Source organism: Falco cherrug, chromosome 2, assembly GCF_023634085.1.
Source record: "Falco cherrug isolate bFalChe1 chromosome 2, bFalChe1.pri, whole genome shotgun sequence".
Lineage (NCBI taxonomy): Eukaryota > Metazoa > Chordata > Aves > Falconiformes > Falconidae > Falco > Falco cherrug.
Genome location: NC_073698.1, coordinates 80,165,971 through 80,191,623, shown reverse-complemented (window position 1 = coordinate 80,191,623; position 25,653 = coordinate 80,165,971). Strand labels below are relative to the sequence as shown.

The 25,653-nt window shown below is 50.5% G+C and overlaps 1 protein-coding gene across 1 annotated transcript; it reads left to right on the top strand.

Moving 5' to 3' along the window:
• The first annotated feature begins 440 nt into the window (after positions 1-440).
• LOC102048888 (cystathionine beta-synthase-like) lies at positions 441-24,662 on the top strand. Its single transcript, XM_014279456.2, has 16 exons — positions 441-452; positions 2,169-2,323; positions 6,205-6,311; positions 8,643-8,777; positions 10,210-10,289; positions 11,539-11,670; positions 12,935-13,004; positions 14,270-14,361; positions 15,473-15,598; positions 16,638-16,722; positions 18,355-18,460; positions 19,060-19,131; positions 20,370-20,504; positions 21,070-21,178; positions 21,916-22,000; positions 24,511-24,662. The coding sequence occupies exons 1-16, from the start codon at positions 441-443 to the stop codon at positions 24,606-24,608; spliced, it is 1,599 nt and encodes a 532-aa protein (XP_014134931.1). The 3' UTR covers positions 24,609-24,662.
• The last annotated feature ends 991 nt before the right edge of the window (positions 24,663-25,653 follow it).

Genomic DNA, 25,653 nt, shown 5'->3' with positions numbered 1-25,653 from the left:
GCCATGTTGGCATGACCGCCCTGCACCCTCGTGGTCTCTCGCTGATTTGTGAGGCTGGGGTTGGTGTCTCCGGAGGAGGAAAAGGCAGCTCAGTGCCTGATGCGGGGGCAGCTCGCTGTCCCCTGCCTGCCCTGCTGCCTCAAGCCTCGGTCACAGGGCCAGGCAGCGACACAAGGCTGTTGACCTCCATCTTCAGAGGTGCCCTAGGGCCTCTGGCTGAGAAGAAAGCTTGGCTGCACACCACGGGCTATTTCAGCACTCTGCCGTTGCTAGAATAATGGTGTGGTGTATTTTTGTGTTTCAGGGAGCAAACCGCAGCCCCATCCTCCCGGCTAGTGGGGAAAGCACCAGGGAAGCACGGCGCTGATCTCAGGTAGTCCTGCCGCGCTGCTTCAGAGAAGCTCCCAACGAGTGGGTGAAACGAACAAGCAAGCAGGAGGATGGCAGAAATGGTAATTAAGGTTGCCATTGGGCTCACATGTTGAGCCACAAATTAATTAGATTATCAGGACCCAGCCATAACAGTGTGCTGGCTGCTTGCCTGGCCGCTGTGAGTCAGCTGGGCTTCGCAGGCGCTGCCGGCAGCCCGGTGTCTGGGGAGGTGGAGCGGTGGCTGTATGGCCTGGGATGAAGGTGGTGCTCTGCAGACACGTCGGCCGCCGCTATCTGTGCTGCGCATGTCGGCTCCAGCCTCCTCCGGTCATCGGTCATCGGCCTGGATTCCCACCCCGGGGCAGTAGCTAGAGTGGGCTTCCCACATCCCCTGCCCTTCTGCAGGCAGCCCTCTGCATTTGTGTCACTGGTTTGGTTCTGTCAAATTTCAAAATTATGTCTTTGAACTTAAATGTAGAAGGACGGTCCAACACCGTGCCCTTGAGAATTTCTAGTACGGTAACGTTAATGAGAGCATCACACTTGCTGTAATTGCAGAACACACCACTGCAGTAGTGCAGGAAGGTAGGGCAGGCTATGCTACAACAAGCAGGTTAACATCAACTTTCTTCACCAACCAAAGACAGACACAGGTCTCCAACCACGACTCTACTTAGCTGCAAGGTCCCTTTAATTCCACAAAGTCCAAATTGAAGCAAATTAATTCTGTGAACAAGCCAGAAAGGAAACTTCCGTTTACCAAAATCATGTGTCTTTTGTCCATGCAGCTGGTTTCCTTGGTGCCAAAGGGTGGCTGGTGAATTGCAGAGAGGGTGACACCAAAGCTCCATGTAACCCTCGTTTCTGCTGTTGGTCAGTAGCAGATGCCAAGAAGAGACTATAAAACCAGACTCCTCTTTTTCTCTGTATATGCACCAGCAATACAGAGAAACCAGCTCAGCACATTGCCATGTTCACAGAGCATAGGTACCATTAGGGCCAGTGTGTTTGAAAGCCACTAATGAACTCAACCATTGAAGACCTGTTTAACCCTTTTCTGGTTCCACTTTTTCCTGCTCTGCTCCTACAGTTGTTCCTGATAATTTCATTTTGCCATACTATTTGATGCTGAGATACAAAGTGTGTGTCAGTCACCTTTGCCAGATCCCCCAGGATTTACAGCCCGCTCTCACCACCAGCCATCTATCTGTCTCATTTCCAGTCTGATGAATTTTCCTCCATTTAAGCTGTTTTACTGTGGAACTTGCTCTGTACCTCTGAGCACCTTTGCTGCCTTTCCCTGATGTTTTGTTTTTATCAATTTTTTTTTTCATTTTTAATACACTTGAATGCCAGAGTAGAGGTATCCTCTGGCCCTTTAAGGCCCACTACCACTGTACAAATATTCTCAACTTATTGCTGGGCAGACTCATCTGCAGTTTCTTCACTGCTAGGGTGGAAAATACTGCTCTTGACCAAACAATTAAATACAGCGCACCAAATTTTCTAGTGGAGGGGATGCTTCAATGTACATTAGAGCAGGGGAAGATTTACCAGAGGTGGTGGCCAGATGATGGTTTACCATGTACGTGGTCTAGCGTACCACTCTGAAAGAGCAATTTTATGCTCTTTCTGTTAGAACAGAATTTTTGACATGCTGGTAGGGGTGCCCCATGCAGGCTGGCTGCCCTGCTTTCACACACAAACGTCCTTTCTTGCCTTTGACAATCATTGCCCAGATGCCTGCCTGCCCGCTTTTCCTACCAGGAGGCTGAGTCTCTGTTTCCACGACACAGGAGCTGACCAAGACGTGCCTGCTTGTGAATGGCAGTTGTGTGGGAAGTCAGGAAAGCAAAGCTGACAGCACATGGATTCTTCCCAACTTGCCCAGTAAGTGCACGTGGACAGCTGCAACGCCTGCCACCAAGTCTCCACACTCCTGTATGCCCTTGTAAGTAATTCTTTCATGCTGGTTATTTCAGAGTGCAGACAGCTCGGTATCTTTTTCTGAAGATGAGGGACTATTGTTACATACAGGATGGTTATGACCAGAAGTCAGTAGTTAGACAATACGTTATGTTAATGACGGTTTATCTTCCAGAAGGCAACACTCATCTAGTATCTCCTTTCCAGGAAGAACTTTCTCACTCCCTTTAATCTTGCAGAAAGATGTAGCTGGCTCAAGACTCAGCTCTGTGTTTTCCAGCACAGATTTATAAGCATCTGCTAGTTTGGGGCATCTTGTTTTAGAAGAATTAAGGTGAACATATTTCAGAGGTACATTTCAACGAGGGACTTGTACACTTCTGCAAAAGGGACTCCATGAGATGTGGTGCTGCACAGCAGAAGTGAAGGCACTCCCAACAGCTAGGCACTCGCAGAGATGCAGCAATGGCTCTCCTGCCTGTAGCGGAATGCTTGCATACATCCCAGAGTTGTTGCACCCATCCCATTGTACAGCACAGTCAGTGAGAGCCGTGTGGTCACCAGTCGAAGGGCTGCAGCTTGGCTGCCCTTGTTCATTCAAGCAGTTGGAAGCTGTGCGTAAGGACATTTCAAAGTACTAACAACGTCTTTACCAATGGGTAAGAGACCTTAATGAAAAGAGATTACCAGTGCCTGGGCTTTTAAATAAGCAGAAAATGGCTCACACAGAGGCTGGCCCCTCTCTATAAGCTGCCCAAGAGCTCAGTGCAAAGCGAAGTGGTTGCTGCGAGTCGTTCCTGTCCTCACAGCCATGGGTGTCCTCCCAGGGTCAGGTAAGCTGCTAAAGTTCCCAGACTAGACTCAACAGGAGGTGCTTTAACGGCCCAGCAAACCAGACCCAGGCAAGCTATTAAAGGTGAGGCTGTCCTATAAATATCAGGGGAACTGAGGCCAAGCCCAGGCTGTGCCAAAGATGTAAAATGTGAACTCAGCTTGGCATGTGAGGCAGTGGAACCCACAGGAGGTGCAGCACTGCTCTGCGTGGACGCCTGCTAACCAGGAGTGGCTGAGGGAGCTTCAGATGGCATGCCAGGCAGGACATGGCCAGAGCACAGCCACCAGCTGGCATGTGTGAAGCCCAGAACTGCCTCTGGGCCTGACCCATGAAGGAAGGAGGAGTGGTCTCCACAGCCTCAGAGCTGATCCACCAAATGTGCATCCAGGTGTCCACCCAGTGCAATCCCTGCAGCGAGCGCCCAAGGAGAGGGTCAGCTCTATTCAGTCAAACTGTTCCGGGTTTTTTCTCAGTTATTGCTGAGCAGGTTACTATTGTTTTTTAGCAGTTTAGCATCAGGGTGCCACAGGGCAGCAAGGCAGAGCAAGTGCCAGGACCCATCCTACCCTGCAGCCAGATGGGCAGCTGAGGGGGGCATTGGGGCAGCCCCAGACCTGGGCACAAGGCAGCTCCCTGGCGAGGGGGTCTGGCTGAAGGGGCCTATGCAACATCGCTGGGACTGGGATTGAAACATAACGCACTGTACAGCAGTGAAGAAAGTACACTGGGAAACATCACAGAGTTTCTCTGACTTTGCAGCAGTGCATGGAAGGGCTTGTTGGTTTCCTTGTTCTGGGTAAACCACAGTTGGCAGCCAACGAAGCAAAAATCTCTGGACTTTCTGAGATTCTCATGTGAAACCTTGATTGGGTTTTGGGGGTAGAAGCAGAGGATGGGGGCAGAGGGAGAAAACAAGGTGTTATTTTAATTAAGAATATTAACTATTTAAATCTTTCCAAAGATACAGAGGTAGACTAGTTCTGATATCCCTTGAGCCAATTGTGACCCACCATAACCTCAGCAAGAATCACTTGGTTTGCGAGGACTGGTTTTCCCCTGGACATCTTACAGAATAACATACCATGAGTAAAAACAGGAATCCTGGAGAGCAAACATCCTTGTCTACTGCCATCTTGAACTGACACCAGCAGCTGTAGGACTAGTGTCCCCACCACATCCTTTAGGAGCACCAAAGGCATTTTGCACAAAACCTTGTATTCCCCACAGACCTGCTGCCCTCAGGCACAGGCACCAGCCGGGGATGGAGGCTGACCATATTACTATTGTTTTTGTAGTAAAATATGGTAGTGATTAGGTAAGGAATTTGATAGGAACTGCAGAAAATTTGCCCCAGAGTGAGAGAAAGGCTCTTCTTTTTAGGGGATGCTAGCTGGTAGCAATGCAAAAGAGCAGTCTGGTTTCTGGTTCCCACCTTTGCCCTCCCAGCAAGGCTCGTCCCAGCATTCAGGGCAGCACAGGCTGCCTCACCCTTCCCCTTGCCAGGGTCCACCGCTGCAGACCCCGGGGCTGCGCAGCACCTCACCACACCACATCATGCCCTGCTGAGGTTCAAAGGGCATGGTAGCATCTCATTTACCACAATTATGAGCTGCAGGTAAATAAATGGCCTTGCTTGCTTCTCCTGAGCTGACTTTCTGCAATCTAGATGTAATATGCAGGTTGCTCACTTGAAAGCCAGGCTCTAGTTAAATGCCTCAGCTGCAGCTGCAGCCTCCTTGTGCCATGGCTCAGCCCCACTGAAATCCCTGGGCATTTTGGTGGCTTTTAGAGCAGATGGAAAATGGCTGCAGCTGTGCAGAAAGCTCATTCATTGAGTTATTGCCTCACATTTACCAGCACTCAACAGAGCTTGTGGTGTGCACGGTAACACTTCCCAGGGAGGGAGAGGGAACAGCATGCGTATAAAGCTCCATCATTTCTGAGCTTGAGATGTAAGGAGGCTGGCTGCTTTTGGTAGTAAAGACCTACACTAAACCACTATCCCTGTACCCTTGCAAAGCAACAAGTGTTTATATCATGCTTGCAAAACCCAGGGGGAGGTGTGTGTGTGTCTCTCTCTCTAAGTAAATCAGTGTGTCATCACTGTACCATATGAACTTTCTGTCAGCAGACAGCCATCTGCCTGGCTGTGGTAGCAGACAAGGATAACTTGGGTTCAAGGTTCGAAGGATGATAGTAAGTGAGAGCTGTGCAAAGGAGAGCTGAGTATTGAGGGAGTGTGGCTTTGTCACCCCACTCAGAGAGAGACATGCTGGCTGTCAATGCAAGGCATTTGTGGCCCCAATAAACATAACCCTTATCGATCTTTTCCTTCTGTCTTCTAAAAAGTTCAAGGACATGAGTTCCCTGGCTGCATGGCCAGATGCGTTTGCTTGTGTGTTGGATGAGCAAGTCTTTTTCATTCTGGTTGCAATTTCTGTGACTTGGTTCTTGGCTTCTGCCAGAGTCTGCCAGAGACTAGCAAAACCAGGAGGCTGAATTGCACTGATCCAAGACCTCAGTTTAATTATTTGCAAAAAAACCTCCAGAGTCCTCTGTGGCTTGAGCTTTTCTGATTGCTTGGAGCCATCCTTGCAAGTGTGAGAATCTTGGCCAGGCAAGCAGCGGTTGGCCCAGAGATAGCTGAAAATGTGAAAAGTGGAGGTGGTGCTGGGTAGGACAGAGGAAAGAGGAGGAGCCTTGTGTTGTGCACGGCCTTCTGGTTTTCTCACCCACTACATAACATCCCGAGGCTTGTCAGTTCTTCTCACTTCACTCAGTTACAGGCCTTGCCTAGGGTCTTGGAGAGCAAGATATTTCAGAACAGCCCTGAAAATTAATTACATTATTTTTTATGCAAAAGAATTAGTAAGTCATTGTAAGAGTGATAGAAAACCATAACTAGCTCCTGTTGCTGTTAATTGTTCATAGGGAGTTTTTCTCTTGGAGTTGGGGTGTCTCTTGGTGGCCTTTCTAAAGTTGCTGAAACCTCACTCATTTTATCTTGGTCCGTTTTGCACAACAGTTGCTTTGATGTGACTTTGTCTTTTTTTCCCCTTGCATTATTTCAGGCCAGAAGAAACGAAGATCTTGCCCAACATCCTGAAGAAAATTGGCTGCACCCCAATGGTCCGAGTCAACAAGATTGGGAAGTCCTATGGGCTCAAGTGTGAGCTCTGTGAGTGTCCCCTTTCCACCAGGTTTTTCCATACCATGAGGTGAGGGTGAGGGGCGGTGTTGGAGGGGAGCTTCAGAAGAGGATTTGTGGAGAGCAATCACAGATGGGGAGGGCCAGATGTAGCCCATGCTGAATGCTCCCACTCATTGGGTTACACGACAGTCATTTGTCAGGCCAAACAGGTGGTTTCAAGCTGCAATGAGCAGGGGGCTAATGGTAGTGGAGGCATCTCTCCTCCCAGATAACTGCAGCATAAACTCAGAGCAGAGCTGGGCTAAATTTAGGGATGGGTGATGAGCAGGGATGCTGCAGCACCCGTGGTAGCATGCGGCATGCACAGGAGAGACTGGCCCAGTCTTCCCGAAACATGGTGTCTGGGACAGGGCAAAGAGGATGGCAGGACCCTTCCCAAAGCCTGCCCGGGCAGAGGGAGCAGTTCAGGCTGCAGGAGGGACACACCACCGTGGCCCCTAGATGCCAGGCAGAGCTCCCACATGAGGGGACTCTGCTCTGCCGTGGCATCGTCTCTGCCAGGTCAGCTGGAGCTGGGCCAGGGACTGCTGTCTGCTGCACCACTGTCCCGGGGGGAACAGACAACTTCCCTTGAGGACCTTCCCAAAACACAGCCCCGGTTAGAGCAGCGAGGGTTGCAGACAGCTGGGTTTATTAAAGACATGTGTGTTGGGCCCTGGTGCTAAAAAGCCAGGCCAAGGCGCTGGCTGCAGGGCCAGGTTTTCCAGCAGGACCCAAGTCCTCCTCCAAGGGAGTGTTAGCGCAGCGTTAGTGCTGTCTTGTGTAAGGGCTGGGTTTAGCCTGGTTCCCCACAGACACGAGAATGACAAGATGAAGCTGCCTCTGTGCATATGGACTTTTCAGTCTCCTTTCCTATAACTTTTAACCCTATTAATTAATTTCAGCCAAAATAGGCAGGAAGACGGGTGTCTCAGAGGCAGTAAGATTCACGAGTGTCGCATAGCTGGGTAGGGAGGAGGGACTTGGTGGTCCTGTTTGGCAGCTGGGGATCCACACGGCAGCCAGCCTCCCCCGGGCGCTTCAACCAGATCCCTTTGTGGGATCTGGGATCTTTGGGCCCCTAACCCTGCAACCTCTTGCATTGCACCGCTTCTCACTTCCCTGAACGAGACCTCGGGGGACCGTAGGGGACAGTGGAACAGAGGTGGCAGAAGCAGGAGGACAGGTCTGCAATGTCTGGTCCACCTCTGAAGCAGGCTGTCCCTTGGAGGACGTCTTGCTGGGGCAGGCACCTTAGGGGCATGGGAGGGTTTGGTGCAAACAGCTGCGGGGAAGCCGAAGAGACCCTGTTTGCTGGGATGGTGTCTCCCTCCCATGGTGCAGGAGGGGAAGGAGAGCAGGGCAGGCAGCAGCTGCAGGGCCCTCTCTGAGCTGCAGATCAGCACAGAGCCTCTTACCAAGCAAATATTCAAACGCTTGCAGCGCTGCTGCATCAAGGAAGCAGTTGCGGTTAGATGTGATTACTTTCTAATCTCTTTGCCTCCAGGGATCTCTGTGTAGCTGAAGTTTTGGCACTTCCCATTACAGAATGTAATGATGAGCACAAGATTTTTTTCCCTGTTCTGGCTGCTCATGTACTGGGTTGATTTCTTAGCTTCAAGTAGCTGTCTTTGCTAGAATTAAGCGACAGACACCCTGAAACTAGTAATTTCTCCCTATTGCCCATAAAACAGAGCTCAGTACCGTCAGTTCAGGTGTAGCTGCTCATCAAAACCTTGGTAAGAGGAGTCCTGCCCCGGGTGTTAGCGGTGTGGAGGGCCTGGTTAGGAGCCGAGGTGTGCCTTGCAGTTTTTCTTTATGGCACCCCACCCAGGACTACAGATCATCCCTACAGAAGGGCACCTCTTTAGCTACCTACCAATAACTGCCATGCCCCAGGAAAGGCTGAGACCTTGCTGTTAACCTGACAGTGCCTTGCTCAGAGAAGAGTCCTCAAAGCAGGGCAGCAAGGTGTATCATACCGGTGTGGGACCTTCCACCTAGCAATCACTGTATGTCCAGTTGATTTTAAACCCACCCGGGATTTACCAGGCCTGCCCGCTGCCTCCAGGGTGCTGCAGGTAGACGAAACATGGGGGAAAGATGGACTATGGGCAGGTATGATGATGGGTAATACCATGACGAGTGGTGGCACCCTGTAAGCAGATGGTGAATGGGCTGCCCTGAAACAAAGGACCATCCTGCAGGGCAGGAATGTGTGTCCTCAAATAACTGCAGCAACGGCTGGGGGGAGCAAGGAGCTGATGCTCCCCCGGGGTGCAGCTCGTCCCTGACAGAGGTTCCCCTTTTAATTTCCAGTGGCAAAATGTGAGTACTTCAATGCGGGGGGCAGTGTGAAGGACCGCATCAGCCTGAGGATGGTGGAAGATGCAGAGAGAGCTGGGATTATAAAACCGGGAGACACACTGATTGAACCCACTTCAGGGAATACAGGTGGGAAGTACAGGGATGCTCTCTCTGCCTGGGTACTGGGCAGGGTGGCATTTCTGAGGGGCTGCAGGAGGGGCAGGGATTCAAAGAGCTCTTGCACTTGGAATTACAAGGCCAGCTTGGGGCCCTGCGGCTCTGGCTCCATCCTCCCTTTGGCTCCCCTCATAGTGGCCATGGGCATCCTGGGGTGCTGAAGTGCCTCATTGCTGAAATTCCCAAGGGTCTGCAAGGGTCCCATGCCTGCACAGGCATGCCCAGCAGGTTACCTTGTGGCAAGACAAACAGCTTCAGCTGGAGGAGCTGGGGCAACCCCAGGTGTTTTCAGGCTGGAAAGCTCTTGAATATTCAGAGGTTCCCAGAGACAGTTTCCCTGACGGGCTAGAAGATAAATAATCTATTTTTTTTCCTTGTCATCCTGCTCAAGCACTAGACAATGTATGTCTAGTATGGGGTATGAGATGAGGAGGGACAACAGAGAAGCCTCCCCCCCTATTTTGCAGCCTGCACAGGACCACGGAAGCAAGTTTCCACGTCTGTTTGCTGCTCCCTTCACCAGCGCCCCTGCCCCAGCAGGGATGTGTGCATAGCATGATTTCCTGCAAAAAGGCCCATCGGAGGCTGTCAAGGCACTCTGGATGGAGTTGAGGCCGTGTCCCTCGCTGTGCTCCCTGCCTCCCCCCCACTAGTCATGAAGAACAGGACTCATCTCTAGGAATTTTGCTCCTTACTGGCTTGTTGCTGCAGGAACTCCAAAGACAGCCCCTCTTGCCCTGGCCACCCCCACCCCCACCTCCCCCAGACACTGGAGCGAGGAGACCTGTGTGCCCCCAGGGCTGTTCCCCAGGTGGCTTGTGCTGGCTCCCTGCCCACCCGGGGCAGCTGGGCAGCACCACGCTCCCTACAGCCACTTGAGGGGACATGCTGCTCCAGCCTCACCTTCCCTGTCTAGCTGGGGAGCAGCTGGCTCCATCCATCATCCCCAGTGAAACTGGAGCAGAGGTCCCCTTCACTTGCTCACCACAGGGTGACATGTGCAGCTTCGTGTGTACATCCCCCCAGCTGCGAGCATTTGAGGGGGAGGGGAAGGCACTCCTGAGCAAAATCACCTCTCTCCTGTTTTGGAAAACAAAGGAAGAGGTCTGAGCCTCAGTGAGGGGAAGAAAGCACTCCCCAGCCTTGCCATTTGCTCTGTGCCACGCTAACAGACTCCTGCAAGCAAGAGGGAAACTTCAGCTTGGCTCGCCTGTTAGTGCATCCTCCCACGCTCTTGGCACATCCCAAGAGGCTTGCGGAGGATACCCTCACCTATAGCTCATCGGTGAACATTTCTAGGTTATGTTCGCTGGCAGGAGAGTGGAATGTAGGAAACAACCCACGTCGGTTGGCCTTGCCAAATGCTGTTGTCAACCAATTCCCTTTCCTCCTCACCGCCTAGGAATCGGGCTGGCACTGGTAGCTGCAGTGAAAGGTTACCGCTGCATCATTGTCTTGCCGGAGAAAATGAGCATGGAGAAGGTCAGTGCTCTGTACGGTATTGCCCCACAGCCGGGGAACATCTCCTTCCTTGTCTCTCTCTGACTTTCCCTTTCTAGAGATGGAGTGCCCCCTCCTTTAAAGGGTAATGAGCCTTGCCAAGCACACAGACATAGCTTTGCAGTTGTTCAGAAGACTTCCTCTTGATGAAAAAAAGCACACTGTGATGGCCTGGCTGATCATCTAGCGTCAGCAGTGCAGCTGGGCTCACATGTTAGCCAAACATGGTGCACGGGTGCAGAGAAATGGAGCAATACCTGCTGTCTGTGAGGGCAAGGGCTGGATGGAGCAGAGAGGAGGCAGGCAGGTGCCAGGGCTCAGCTGCTGGTCCTGCTAACTTCCCCTCTGACATTTCACATGTCATTTGGTGTCTCTGTGTCTCTGCAGTTGTCTTTAACCTGGAGACACTTATAGTTGTCTGAGCCGCTTTCTTGAGATGGTGGAGTCAAGTCGCTTGCACGACAGCTGATGACCAGATGAAACTGCTATCCTGGAGATGGCAGAAATCTCCACCTTGGGGAGCCAGAAGCCTCACAAGCTGTTCAGCTGAACTCATGCCAGTAAAGCCAGACCTGGACCCTGACTTGGCTCAGAGCTGAGCCCTTCTCCAAAGCGCCACCCTCATTTCAATCTAAATCTCACTTAAGCTCAGTCTGGATCAGATGCCACCTCCAGCTGCCATGGGCTTCATCTCCAGGCACCCCAACACTCACCCACCCTTCTCTTTTGACCCTCTCTCCCCCTGACAGCCGCATCTCCCAGCAGATTAATACTCTGGGGATGATTTGCAGTTGCTCCTTCCCTGTGCTTGGTGAGGGGAGAGAAGGGACATAGGGCAAAGACAGCTTTAAGACCTCCTCCTTGCACGCAGGGGCTCAGACCATAGCACACAGGAGATGCTGCTCCTCCCTACAGTCCCCTGTGCCCCTTTCTCCGTGCACCAAGGAGCAGCACAGTGTTAACCTCTGCTGTGTCCCCAGCCTGCCCTCTGAGTAGGACAGGGCACGTGGCCAGGTTTGAGTCTGTGTGTCAGCTTCAGGCAGGAGGCCCTGGGTGCCAGGACAATGTCAGAGATAGTATAACTGAGAATCAGACATTGTATCTCCAAATGCCAAATGTCTCCTGCATGCAAAGCTCCTCTGGCATCTGACGCTGCCTTGTGCCTGCAGGTTTGGATTACCATCTCTGTGTGGGATTGGTTGTGTTACATCTACTTTCTTCCCTCCCAAAGGTCGATATTCTGAAGGCGCTGGGTGTTGAAATTGTGAGGACCCCATGCACTCGTTTTGATGCCCCAGAGTCTAACATTCGTGTTGCCTGGAAGCTGAAAAGTGAAATCCCAAACTCTCACATCCTGGACCAGGTAAAATGCCAATCCTCCACTGACTCTCTTTCCAAACACAGTTTGTGGCATGTGCTCCGAGTGAATCTTTGGGGGCTTTGTTTAAACTGGAGACGGAGACAGGTTTTGTCAGTGTTTTATGATGTTTGAAACTTAAGCACTCTTCTGTCAGGCACGGAGTGGCAGAAACAAAATAAGGGTCACTTCCAAACCTGTAATGTTTCTGCCAAAGCTGGATGTGGGTGAGGCTGGGTTTTCTTGCACAATTCAAAACTCAAATTGCTTCAGATTTAACTTTGACCTGAAAAAAAATCATTTTTTTTATGCCTGGCTAGCAACCTCTGTCCTGCCTCACAAACAAGCCTTATTCTGTAAAAGGCAAACACTGCTGTTTCACACCAGTGGTTCTTGCAGCACCGGGTCTTGTGCAGGAGGGCACCTCCTCCCTGGGTCTCACCCTGCTGCAGGAAGGCATCCCCATGGCAGGTAGGCAGCCCCAGTAGTGCAGAAAAGTCAGTGAAGTTCCTTCCTTTTAAGAAAACGGGAGCTCAGTGTCTGAATATGCTTTTCAGAAGCAGCCTGGTCCATGGGTGTGAATATGGGGCTGCACACATTTCAGTGCTGTGCTTGTGTACCTTCTGTGGTAAATCCCTCTGCACAGGTAGGACAACTGCTCTGGCCCACAGTTCCCAGCCACCTGACTTGCTGCACTGCCAGCTACAAATGCCCCTAAGTGACAAAACAGCTCTCAAAAATGGGAATAGATAGGATACTTGAAAAAAGTTTTCTAATACGGCTTTTGAGAAGGGATTTTTTTTGGTTTTGGGAGTATTGTGAGGTGGTGTTTTCAACTTTTCCAATGCAACAGTAAAGGTCAAAATGCTTCTAGCTAAGCAATAGCTAAAATACCAAGTAGCTTTCTTCCCTCTGGCAGCTAGGGCTTTAACAAAATAACCACATCCCACAAAACCTGGCAATGCAGTGTATGGGACAGCCGCACCATTCTCATACTGAATTGATACCTAGTGACAGGTAGCAAGTGTTTGTGGGCACATTTAATCTTCCAGTGTGGTCAAATCCCAAATGTCCTTGGAAATCTGTCTCGAAGTGACAACCAGGAGGAATACCTGTGACCTGGCCTGGCTGGGTTGCAGTCCACCCCTTGCCAGCGAGAGGAGGGGGAAGTTGCATGCTTTGGGTAAAGCTCATCGGGAGCTATTGCTAGTTTGGTATTTGTCCTATGCTTCACACAGTAACTCATGCTGTTCTCTGTTGAAATAAACAGTACCGAAATCCAAGCAACCCCCTGGCTCATTACGACACCACAGCTGAGGAGATCCTGGAGCAGTGTGAAGGTACTGTCTGCGCTGTTGCTTCTACGTGCTGAGGATGTGCAGAGGGCTACAGCTCTCTCTCAGAGGCTCATTGGACATCATTTATTGACCTAAATGTCTAGAAAAACAACCAAAAAGGCTTCTGTAGGTGAAGGTACCCTTAATAATGTTGACACGCGGAGTGTTACAACCTCTCATAATCCACTCCAGACACACCTGAGCCTGCAGGGCTTCCCTGCTATAGCCTCCCATTTCAAAAGCCTGAGGGAGGACACCAGAGGCTTAACAAATTCAGTTTTTACCCAAGGAGGAAGAATGAGGTCTCTTGGTGGCTACAACATTTCTGCAGCCTGTCAGCTGAGAACACAAGATTGCCCAAGAGACCTCACGGGGGAATATAAATCCATCAGGGCCTGGCAGGCTGTGTCTGATCCAGCACACTCATTTGCAAATCAGAATAGACTGAAACTTCACAGACTAATGACATTTGATGTGATGGCTGGGGGAGGATAAAGGACTATCCCAGTCCACGTCTGTGCTGATAGAAGTGAAATCTGTTGCCAGTACTGAGAGCACTGCAAAATGTAAACAAGACTTGGGGGTTTTAACTGGAGAACAGTTATCATAACACTAAAGCAGTCGGGTAGCAACAGGAGCAAAAGAGTCCCAGTGTTCCCTCCACTAGTGTGTTTAGACTTGCTCCTACTGGCTGCCAGCTGTGAATTACAAGTCCCCTTTTCCCAATGCAGTTGCAGCATAAGGCTCTGAAGGCCTGACTGATTCTGTTCCTACCAGTCCTAAATCAGTATAATTTTGTTGCTGCCAGTGGGGCTACATCTGACCGGCACAGGTGCCGGGGCAGAGCTCTGCCATCTCTCCACTGTGAATGTTAACACTAGCTGAAAACTCGTGCCTGTTAATAGGTGCTGCTATTCACATGTGTGTTCGCTTTAGTGTGGCGTGGTTCGAAAAGGCTGGAAGTGCTGAGATACTCCCTCCCCCTTACGCCAGTAGATGCTAAAGATGTGAAAATCATGGACACCAGTGGAAGATTTGCAGGCCATCTTCAGCCCTCTGTGCTGAGGCAGGATTAACTGTGGTCAGATCCTGCAAGCTTATCTGAGCTTCTCCGCAGGACCATGCTTTGGCCGCTAGCAGAACCTCTGCCTGTCCTTCCTGCACATGGGGTTCTAGCGGCTGAGGGACACGGGGGCCCTGAATAAAGGGGAGACTGTGCTGGAGGCCATGCCGGGTCCCTGCAAGCTTCTCTCTTCCCTGACCTGCAGGCAAGGTCCACATGGTGGTGATTGGTTCTGGCACAGGAGGCACTGTCACTGGCGTGGCCAGGAAGCTGAAGGAGAAATGCCCAGAATGCAAGGTAAGCTGGGAGGCAGGGCTGCCCACTGGGAGCCATGGTCCCCCTGGGTTCTCCTGCCTGTGCTTTTGATCAATCCTAACCCCATGGCTCACCTGAGCTAGCAGTTGTTGTCTCCACCTATTTGTTTTTTCACAGCAAGCTTGGCTTTTGTTGGAAGCAATTTGGTGTTACGCTCAGCTTGACCTAGATCCATCTGAGCTCCTTAGAAGTCAAAGGCTCCACAGCCCCATTAACGATCCCACCTGCCTGGTGGTCTTTGCTGATATCCACTGCAGAAGTGGCTGGCCCAGGTGACAGCATTACTGCTCCCAGTTAATCCACCTGCTGAAAGTTTCCACTCTGGCAGCTCTGAAGGGAAGAGTGCAGACTGTGCAAGTGCTCCTCATCTGCTGTCGCAAGAACCTCCATGCTTCATGGTTGACACCAGTCATAGATGCTCATTCTGCAGAGCTTGTGCTTCGAGGCAGACTGGAGACTTGACAGTTACCACTTCTCTGGTGTAGCCAGTGTGCGAGTGATCCCTGATCCACCAAACACAAATCGAGATGGTGTGGACCTGGGCATTGGATTACCTCACTGACTGCTGAAGCTTTGTCTGGGGCAGTTTCACCACCCCTTCTTAAGCTGTGTGCTGAGGGAAGCAATCTCAGCCCAGACATAAAGTTATAAGCAACCAGGGAGGTGTCACTGTCAGCCAGCAGAACTAGATTCAAAAGTTTGCCTGTAGCCACCAGTTTCCACAGGTTTGAGCTAGCTGGCTGGCTTTGCACTGGAGCGGATTAAGGAGCACTCACGCTGTCCTAAGGGCTGAGGTTTGGAAGTAGCAGATGACAAAGAGGCACGGACAAACACCTTGAGAGTGATAACATTTTAAGCCACCGGTCACTTCTTCGGCAGCTGAGCACTACCTAGGATCTATCTGAAAAACCAATGGGGAGCCGTACCCTTTTATCCTGGAAGCTCTCCATACTGCCAGTGGATAGGAATATCAATGAGTATCACGGGAAGAAAAACATTGGTGATAAGGGTGTGGGTAATTTTTGCTTTGACTTGTATATTTGACTATTTCTGAACTCCCTTTGTGGTTTAACAAAAATTCCTTCCATCAAAGATCATCGGTGTAGATCCCGATGGCTCCATCGTCGCTCTGCCCAGTGAGATGAATAGGACAAACACCACAACCATCGAAGTGGAGGGCATTGGGCATGACTTCATCCCTACTGTCCTCGACAGATCAGTAAGTAGCTGTGTGGTGAGTGGCCTCTCTCTCATCTTTAGCTTCGCATACAGCCTACTCCCAGGTTCAGAGGTACCAGCTCTGGCACCCGGCTGTGGCCCAGCCCTAAGGCTACTTGTAAACCTTGCTAGTGCAGAATAAGCTTGTTGGAGGGGGGGGACTGGGACACTGGCAGTAAAGCATCTCTCCGAGTAGATCTGGGTATGGCTGATCTAAAAGGAGAAGGCAAATACAGGGGCAAGCAAGGAGTATGTCAGAGTACCAGCCTCCTCAGCTCAGCCTCACCAACACTCGGAGCGCACCTTTTTCACTGTGCTAACACAGAAGACAGAAGCGGTCAGTGCTGAGGCTGCTCTTCATCACGCTAGCATTTCCCAAGCCTTCGCTGCCGCAGGCACCACATGCACACAATAGAAACCTTGTGCCATTTATGGGCTGGAAGACAAGATGCAAGCTGCATAAGACAATGAACCTCATACCGCTTCTTGACAAATTTCTTCTCATTGTATCACTTGCCACCAGGCACAGAGCTTTAAAGCCCTAATTCAAGCTGCCTGTTTCCCCTGGCCTCATTGTTAGAAAGGTTCCCCACAATCTCAGACCCCAGACTCATTTTGCTTTCAGATGTTAACTGCACCTCTGCTGTTGGCATGTGGCTTTAGAGCTGTGGCCTGTAATAACCCCAAACTCTTTCTGTAGTTGGATCTGATTTTGTCTGGCAAAATCTTGACCATTGATGTAGCTTAGCCCGGAACATCATGAACACCATTCCCTCTCCTCATCCTGACTCTGGACCTGTCAGACATCCCTAACTCTCCAAGGAAAGAGCGCTGGCTGGAAAAGCTAGAGTGGGTGCCTGCAAGCAAGGAGACATCCTCCAGACCAAGGATGCCCTGAGAAATATATTTGCTTTCAACAAGTGTGGAAAGCAGCTCAAAGCTGCCAGATGTGATAGGCGTCAGCACCACAGCATGCCTCAGAGGGTCGGGACAGCCTGAAATAACATCGCCAAGAACCTACCTTCCTGCTTTCTCTTCAGGTGGTTGATCAGTGGTATAAATGCAATGACAGAGACTCGTTCCTCATGTCTCGCAGGCTGATCAGAGAGGAGGGATTGTTGTGTGGTAAGTACCAATGACAACAGTTGCTTCTCTTAAACTTTCTGAACCTCATCTTTTTGGGATCAAAACACTTCAGGGTAGGTGCTCTCTGCATTTTGTGTCTGCTAAGTTAACAGGGCTGGGTAGCCGAACCTCAGGCTGGTGTGTAGGTCACTGTAGACTTCAGAGGTGTGGCAGTAGACGTGTGGTCTGGGATCTGACTCATCGGCCACAATAATTATAGAAGCAATAACTCTCCTCTTACTGGAGCACTTTTGCACATGGAACTGGATCTTCAGGCCGAAGACCTCTTCTTGGCAGTGTAGTGTTACACAGGCTAAAGAGAGGATTAATGGGACTCACGGCAGGACGGGTGGGCTAAAACTGTCATTCTGCTAACAACACTGTGAAGCTATACTCTGTTGTTAAACGGTTGCCACACTAGAAGTGCCAGGTTTGGACCAGGAAGGTTTGAAAGTCAAGAAAGTGTAAGGTGTTCTTACTGGGTATTTCTCCCTGTGACAACAAGCTGTAAGTGATCCCACCAACTTTCCAAAATGAACAGGTGCCCTCAGACAAGCCCTGCCTGTACCCTAAGAACCTCTATAGAGCATCAGCACTTTTTCAGCCTTCCCTGCCACCAGGCAGATAGCTATAGGTTTGCATCCAGGACCAGACAGACAATATGTAGGCTTGTGGTTACAGCTGATAAAAGTCCTGAGCACTCACATCGAAGGAGTTTTGAAAAAGATCTGGTCATTTGTAATGAAATGCTTAAACATTGATTTAACCTCGCAGGCACAGCGTCACTGTGTTTCAACAGAAAGCACTTGCTGAACTCAACTATGATTCGTGAATAGCTTCATGTTCCCTGAACTGCATTTTTCAGGGCCTTTCCTCATTTGTTTGAAAAATGTGACCTGGTGCTAATTAACCTGCTGTAAAATACGTGCTGCCTTGAATGCAGTGTGTAATTGGCACACAGATAGTGGAATGTGTTTGACTTCCAGTACTCAAACTACTGGTGGAAGAATTGCCTCTGTAAAGCAGGGACCTGCTTTCCCTACGTGCAGCAAACCACATGCGTGCACACAGACACAGGGAGTGTTTAAGTCTTCGCATCACGTTGGCCTGGTATTCCAAGCATGAATGTAATGTTTATGTTTTTTTCAGTCTTTACAATGCATTTAAAGCCAATCTTTTATTGTCAAATATGTCAGCCAGAAGCTCCAGGTTTGGCATGGTCTTCTCCTCACCCAGAGGAAGGGTGCGGCATGGGCAGCAGTGGTATGAATGTCCCTGTATTGAATGGCACTTAGCCAGTCTGCAGAGCCACCACAAGAAGTGGTTCATGAAGTTCATAAGGTCACTCTTACGCCGCCTCAAAGGCCCGTCACCAAGAGCCACCATATGAGCACGTCCCTTCAGTCCCTGCATCTTCCTGACCCTAAAGCCTACAAGGCAGAGGAGCTGATTGTCCTCCCTCTCCCAGTGTCTTGAGCTGCCCTGGTGTACAAGGTGCCACCTCTGCTACAGCTTTGCCTGGGCACCCCTGTGCCGTTAGCCAGGGCAGCACTGTGCCCCACACGTCAGGACCGTGGCCCTACACCCTGGGCAGCCCCAACGCTTTTCTATCTCTTCTTCGTATCCACCCAGGTGGCAGCTCGGGCAGTGCCATGTCGGTCGCCGTGCGGGCTGCCAAGGACCTGAAGGAAGGTCAGCGTTGTGTCGTCATCCTGCCCGACTCTGTCAGGAACTACATGTGAGTTTCTCGCTTCCTCGCCTGCTTTCCAGCATCATGACAGGAGCTCCCATAGCCCTCCCCCTCACTCTCTGCATATGGCCTGGGTCGAGGCCATGGGGTCTTTTAGTGGCATGAGCTTAGCACTGCTGAGCCCAGGTGATGTGGGCTGCTGGAGAACCACCCTGATAATTCTGGTACCATGGTGCCCAGACTGAGCCCAGAGCTGGGAGCCTCCCTTGAGCAGCTTACAAGAATAAAAAAAAAAAAAACAAACCAAAACAAAAGGGAGAAATCTCATACCACTATGGCAAACATCAAGGGCTGGGTGTTGGGACACTTGGGTTTTATTTCCTCTTGTCACTGACTTGCTGCACGGAGCAGGAATCAGTCAAGCTACAGTTTTTGAACTTGCATGCCTAAAATTAGGAAGGCAAATAGCTGGCATGCTTCTAAGAGTTACTGAGCACCCGCAGCTCCCATTGACCTTAAAAGGGGCTAAGAGCAGCCAGCTGCAAAAATCATGGGAGCCCCAGGGCAGTGCTGTGGTCTAGTACATGAAACAAAGCACGACTTCTTCTGGAAGGCTCACAGACTCGCTCTTTGTTGGTGATTTCTAGGTCCAAATTTTTGAATGATAAGTGGATGACAAAAAATGGTTTCCTGAATGACGTCCAGGAGCACAAGCCTTGGTAAGACAACTTCCACTGGTATAAACTGTGCTAAGGGGATCAGCTTTCTGCGTCTGGAAATTATTATCTTCAAAGGAAAGTATGATCTTTTAGTATTTAGAAAAAACACCATTAAGTCCAGATTCCTCTGGGGAGGCTGCAATAGCAGCTCCTCTCTTTTGAGTGGTTAGGTATCTCCGTTCTCCAATCAAAGTCTATAAAGGACAAGTCTCCATCCTAAAGTTGCCAGTCTGCTCCCACATAGCAGTTACTGTCCAGGCCACCTAAACCCTGCAGAGAAGAACAGATAAGGTGGACACCTAGCTCCACTCACAACCTCCTCTCTCTACTCCACAGCTGATGTGCAAAGGAACATCAGGACAGTGGGGAGATGGGTCCCTCATGTAGCAAACACCCATTCAAACAGGTCTGGAGGTCTTTCCAGGGACAGGGAACAGTAGATTTTCATTTTCCAGAGCTGCGGGCCAGGAAAGATGACCAACTCAGCTATCTTTTGGATGCCATGGGAAGAGTCCCTTCAAGGCAGGGAAACTGCTGATGCCAGTTGACACGTGGCTGGGCAAATGCCAGTTGTTTAGAAAGCACCTAGTCTCACCTTAAAGACAGCATGTATTACTGATGTCACTGGTCCTTTGGGTTAATATAACCAATGGTTATTCCAAAATATTTCCTAAAAACTTCATTTCCAAGGCCTCTTGTTCCCAGCTAGAATTGCTCTTGGCCCTTCCAGCCTGTAGCGTTGCCCTGCCTTTTCTGCAAGGACGAAGGGCTGAGATGAGTTGGGAATTGCCCATCGTCCCCAGCAAACAAGCATAGCTTGTCCCTCATAAGTCACATGAGCATCTCTGCCAGGCCGTTTCCTGGAGAGGCTGCAAATGCTGCATTTTGAGAAGCAAGGATGCAAACCAAAGAGGCAGAACTGGTAGGCCGCCCCACTCACAGGCTTGCAAAATGAAGCCCTCAGCAACTTGCTTGGATTCAGGACAGCTCAGCACCTTGCCAGCTTCTGGCCTCAGTCCCACTGCTGGAGTTGCATGAACACTGGGTGTAGGGAAAGAGCTTGGCTTCAACAAGACCTGGCCATGATGGACTTGTAGCATTACTGCTTTGGGGACAGGAGTGGGGTGAGCTTTGCAGGCAGGCGGAATATCTCTGCGTGGTTGATCTCATCCCTCCTGGCCTTGCCTCCCTGAGCACGGCAAGTTAACAGCTTAGTGCTGACATTTGTCTTTCAACAGGTGGTGGAACATCAAGGTGCAGAAACTGAATCTCTCAGCCCCTCTCATTCTCCTCCCAGAAGTCAGCTGTCAAAAGGCAATCGAGATCCTCCAGGAGAAGGGATATGACCAAGCTCCTGTTGTTGCTGAATCAGGGTAACTATTTTTACTCATTACAGAGATGGCCATTCACATAGACAAAGCAGCTATGATGAAGCTAAAGAGAAAGTCCCGTTTACTGATCCATTAACAGGGCTCTTGCATTGGAATCTGCAACGCATATTTTTAAGATATCATCTGCTTCCTTGTGAATATTCATTAAGAAAACTCCCTGTAAATGAGCTAGTTAAAGTGAAAGACAAATCCAGTGCCCATCAGACTCAGCAGAGGTTGGATCAGTGCACAGGCAAGAGGAGGTCAGAGGAAAGGTGAAGCCTGGGTGGGAAACCCATACAAATAAGCAGCTGGAGACCCCACAGCTTTTCTTTCTCCCGGCTGCTGAGCCCTGGACTACAATGCCAGACTTTAACTACTGTCAAACCAACAGTTTGGTCAGGACAATGATCTTCCTGTCCTGCTCAGATGAGGAGAAATCTGGTGCCTCCTGCTGATGGCAGCAGCAATTTAGTCACTGACTTCAAGGGGAGCAGTTCAGCCCCTACATAAAACATGTGCCCTAGCTTAGGTCTGACCTTTTGGAAAACTCCCTGTTCCCTTACAGACTTATTTTGGGAATGGTGACCCTCAGCAACACCCTCACCTCAGTGCTGGCTGGAAACGCACAGTTCTCAGACCCTGTTACGAAGGTCATCTATGACCAGTTCTCAAAGGTACCACTAAGGCTGTGGCTGGTGACAACCACTGTCCAGGGATGGGGAGAGGGGGAGAGGTGCACCACCACCCTGAGGTGTGACAACAGCTGGGAGAAGAGGTCAATGAAAAGACAGAGGTGAAGGGAGAGAGAGGTGGGAAGGTGATGGTGACGTCATGGAAATGAGAATAAGGACAGGCACCTGCAAAAATGCTGCTGAGCCTGTGGCGTTCAGAGGTGGGAGTTTTCCTGCCAGGAGCAAAGTGTGTGACCGTCCACTCCCAATCTTACATTGCCAGAGGATTTCATCCAGCTGGGGAACCGACACCCTCTGAAATCAGAGCCCAGCCATTGCCAGTGCTCAGCAGGGCTGGGGCAACAGGCATGGACTGCCAGGACACTGAGCAGGTCCTGTGGGCGCGCAGGGGAGGGGTGCCTGTCCAGAGATGGAGTGAGGTAAATGAATGGTGTTTTAGGGGAGCTGGAGCCATCACCTCCTGTTGGCCCCTGGAGGCCCTTTGGGCTGGAGGCAGACAGTGCTGTATTTCAGCTACAGCAAAGCTGGGTTTTCAGGCTGCCTGCATCCCCTCCCATCTCTCCAGAAATAGCACGGATGAGTGAGGCACACCTGATCATGGTCCAGTCGGGTGCCACTCTGCCCGCTCGCTGCTACAGTCAGAGGCAGGAGTCAGGCTTCGCACCACTGTCCTCTAAATGTGAAGTGAAACATAAAATCTCTCTTTTTATCCTGTTTAGATTGGCCTGGAGGACAGCCTTGGAAAGCTTTCCTGCATCCTGGAGAATGATCATTTTGCTATCGTTGTACACGAGCAAATGCAGTGTAGGTATCTGCAGAAGCACTGTACAGGCTTTGTACAAATGTTTGAGAGTGGAAAGGGAAATTCTCAAACTGAGCTTGACAGGTATCAGTGCAGCTGCCCCACACGCGCAGCCCCTGAGCCTTTGCAGGAAGGATTTCTGCCCCGTGGCCCTGCAAAGCCCAGGAACTGCTGGCTTTTCACCCGCTTCCTTTCCTGACACCACAGGGATGAGGGGAGAGGGAGGAAGCCTTAGCCCCAGGAGCCGGGGACCAGCACACTTCTGGATGTGTGTCCTGCAGGAGTACTTCCCAGATCATGGCCATGGGATCTGTGCTGTCCCCCCATGCAGGGGTGATGCTGAAGCACCCATCAGCTCCATCCCTTCCCCTCACCTTATAGTTTCCCGTGGAAACCCACCTTTGGGGATGGGAATGTTTTCATTGTGGGAATTCATCTCGTCCCCTCTGACAGCTGAGGTGGACTGGAAGCAGCTTGGGGTGCAGTTCCTTTGCTGTGCAGCTGTAGGCTCAGGCCTCCAATACTTGTTTAATCTCTTGACTTTGAATTCAAATCAGTGCCTTGCTGGTTGTGGGCAACAGAGGAAACAAGGGGGAAGTTTGGGACCTTCATAGACTTAGTATCCCAAGGGCAAGGTCGAAAGGAGCATTTGGGCACATTACATCATGCCTAGGTGGAATTCAGGCATGAAAATGTAAGGGAACAGACAACACAGTCTTTATCTGACTGCTTAAAGACCTGCTGTGCATGCCCAGAGGCTGCGCCATCTCCTCTGAATGCCCCTATTCCCACCCGCCACCCCTGGAGGTGCAGCCAAGAGCTGTCCTTATGCCTGTGTGCCCCAAGGGGTCTGGGTAAATTGATATGCTAAGGGATCTTTCCTGCTGGGTGCTATCAGACACCTACCCTGGAGGCCCAGGGTAAGTTGAGAAAGCTGAGAACAAATGTGTGGGATCCTAAGCAAGCCTTGTGGCAGGGGCATGAGTCGGGAGGCACAATGCTCACTGATGCACGCAGCATGGGGCATCTGTGTTTGAGCCTTACCCGGACCCCGACTGGGTATATGAATGCTCTGCCAATTCGGGAGCACCGTTAGGCTAGTCCAATAAAGCAGCCGTACCAGCAGCTTTGACTTATTCTCAAACCACTGTACGGCCACCCCCTCCTCTGTGAAGCAAACCGACCCAATAGAGTCACAGTCACATGCCGTAGGACCGCATTAGCATGAGGGTTGCTGACACATCCATGGCAGCAGGGATCACGCCTTGTTGCTCCTCTGACCAAAACAGGTATGGTGGCAGACACTGTTCTGCAAATCTGACCTAACACACCTTTCCAGTACCATTATACTGTAGAACTTCTAGAGGTACAAATTTGGCCTTATCTTGAGGGAGTTGCTTTGTTTAAGATGTTAGCAACACTAAAAAAAAAAGCAGTCAGAAGACCCATGCTTAGTTCTTCTAAATTAGAGCTGAAGGGTGTAATTATACTGATTGTATGGGATTATGCATTGAACATGCAAAGCATTCCTATGGTAAGCAGCATACAATATTGCGCTGTATTGACTGCCATCAAAGGGCTGCCTGCTGAACTCGGGGTGTCTGAAATCCACCGTGTGTAAACAGCCCAGCCCCTCTGCTTGTATCTCCGTGGCCTGCTGCCCTGAAGCTCCATCAACTCTAAAGCTGGCTTGCAAGCCCAGCCACGTTCCCACAAAATGTCGCAGACAAAAGTCTGTCATTCAAAACTGCCTTTGATGTCCATTTCCAATTGTCTTACAAAAATAATGCTAGGCAGAATTCCCTTTCTCAGCCATGCTGCCATAAAATAATGAAAATCTGTTTTGTGTCACATTTCAATATAAAATAAATAGGAGGCTCAAATTAAATGATACCCACCAAAAACTATCAGCCAGCTGTATGCAGTGCTTCTTGCTCTGTTGTTCACACAACACTCATTTTCTTTTCCAGAGCTGCTGTCTTAACACTGTCACAGTTACCCACTTATTTGTAGTTTTCTTCCCATACCTCTGGAGCTTGCATTTTATCTCGTGTTTGGACTCTGGTGGCTAGTTTTACTTTTATTTAAGAAAACATTTATCAGATAGTTAAAGCAATTGTTGCAATGCTGTTTTATTAATGATGGTGTAGGATAAGAACAGAGTAGAAAGGGTCTCGCTGCTGCTCTTAAAGAGTCTCATTAGTTTGGCCTGAAAAATTTTGTGGTGATAGAAGCAGGACTGGAACAGAGATTTGATGAAAACAACTGGGAAATTAAGTTTCCTGCTCTGGTAAATGTGCAATTTTTGCAGCTAAAACCTCCCTTATGTGATCCCAGCAACACACCCAAGGCTGCATCAGTCATTTCTGTTGAGGCAGAGTGGAGCCAGCTGCTGTCCCCGTTAAGGTTTTCTTTTAATAAACCAACAGCAACCTCTGCACAGCTGGTGGGGGGTGGTCTGTGTATTCTTTTTTTTTTCCCCCCACTAAACTGGCATTTTCTGTGCTTACAGTCAATGGAAATGGCAGTTCCTTCATGAAGCAGATGGTGTTTGGTGTGGTCACAGCGATGGACCTCCTCAACTTTGTCAGCAGAAATGACAAGAAGTAGCGCAGTAGCTTGGCTGCACCCACCTCCCCCCACCCCCCGGCACAGGCAGCTGCCCCCAGCTCCAGCCCTCCGGCCCAGGGCACCTTCTGGGCTCATCCAGCTGATAGTTTCTCAAAATGACTAGGTGAAAATTGTAATGTAATAACCATTTGTCTGCTATATGCCACCCAGAATATCACTAAAGAGAAGATAACTAAAGAAATTGCGTTTAATAGCCATATGTGGTGGTTATGTGGAGCTTCCCAGGGCTGGAGAGGGAGAGAGAGAGAGAGAGAGTGTGTGTCTGTGTGTCTGCGTGTGTCTGTGTCTGTGTCTCTCTGTGTGTGTCTGCGTGTGTGCATGCGTGGGGGAGGGATGTTATTGCTCAGATTTTAGCAGGGGCAGGGTTGGTGTGCTTGCTAGCAGTAGTTCCTACGCACTGCTGGTGTTGCAGGTGCCATGAGCCTCTCTGGTCCCACCAGGGCCAGAGCCTGACTCTGCCCTGAGAGAAGCAGGGCTAGGGACAAGCTACGTCACAGCTGCACGTGCCTGCCCCAGTTCACCCCTCATTTACACACGGTGGGTTTTGGAGGCCCCAAGTTCAGGAGACCCTCCTCCTCACCTCTGGCTCTGGGGGCCAGAGAGGCAGCAGGAGAGGCAGGACCCTGGGGGAGTGATGAGGAGCAGGGAATGGGTGGGATGCAGCGCCCCAGTGTGCAAAAGGTGGGGAGCTGGGTAGGAGGGATGGGAAGGGACAGCTGAGGGCTGTGATGGGCAGGGAAACGAGGTGCTGAGCCGGTGTGGGATGACCGCTCCTGCAGTGGCAACTGGCCTTTGGGAAGCACCTTCCTCATCTCTGGGGGAGCTGGTGGCACCAGGTGCCTCACCCACAGTCCCACAGGAGGCGACAATGAACCAAACCCGTTCAAGAAGTGAAGACTCATTCTCGCAACATGGTGACTGGGAAAGGGGATATGGCTTCATCCCTGCACCCTGGAACAGTCATCTCATGAATATGCATCCTGAGAGCTCATTATGGAGGGGCTGAGGGGAAGGCAGGGTTGAT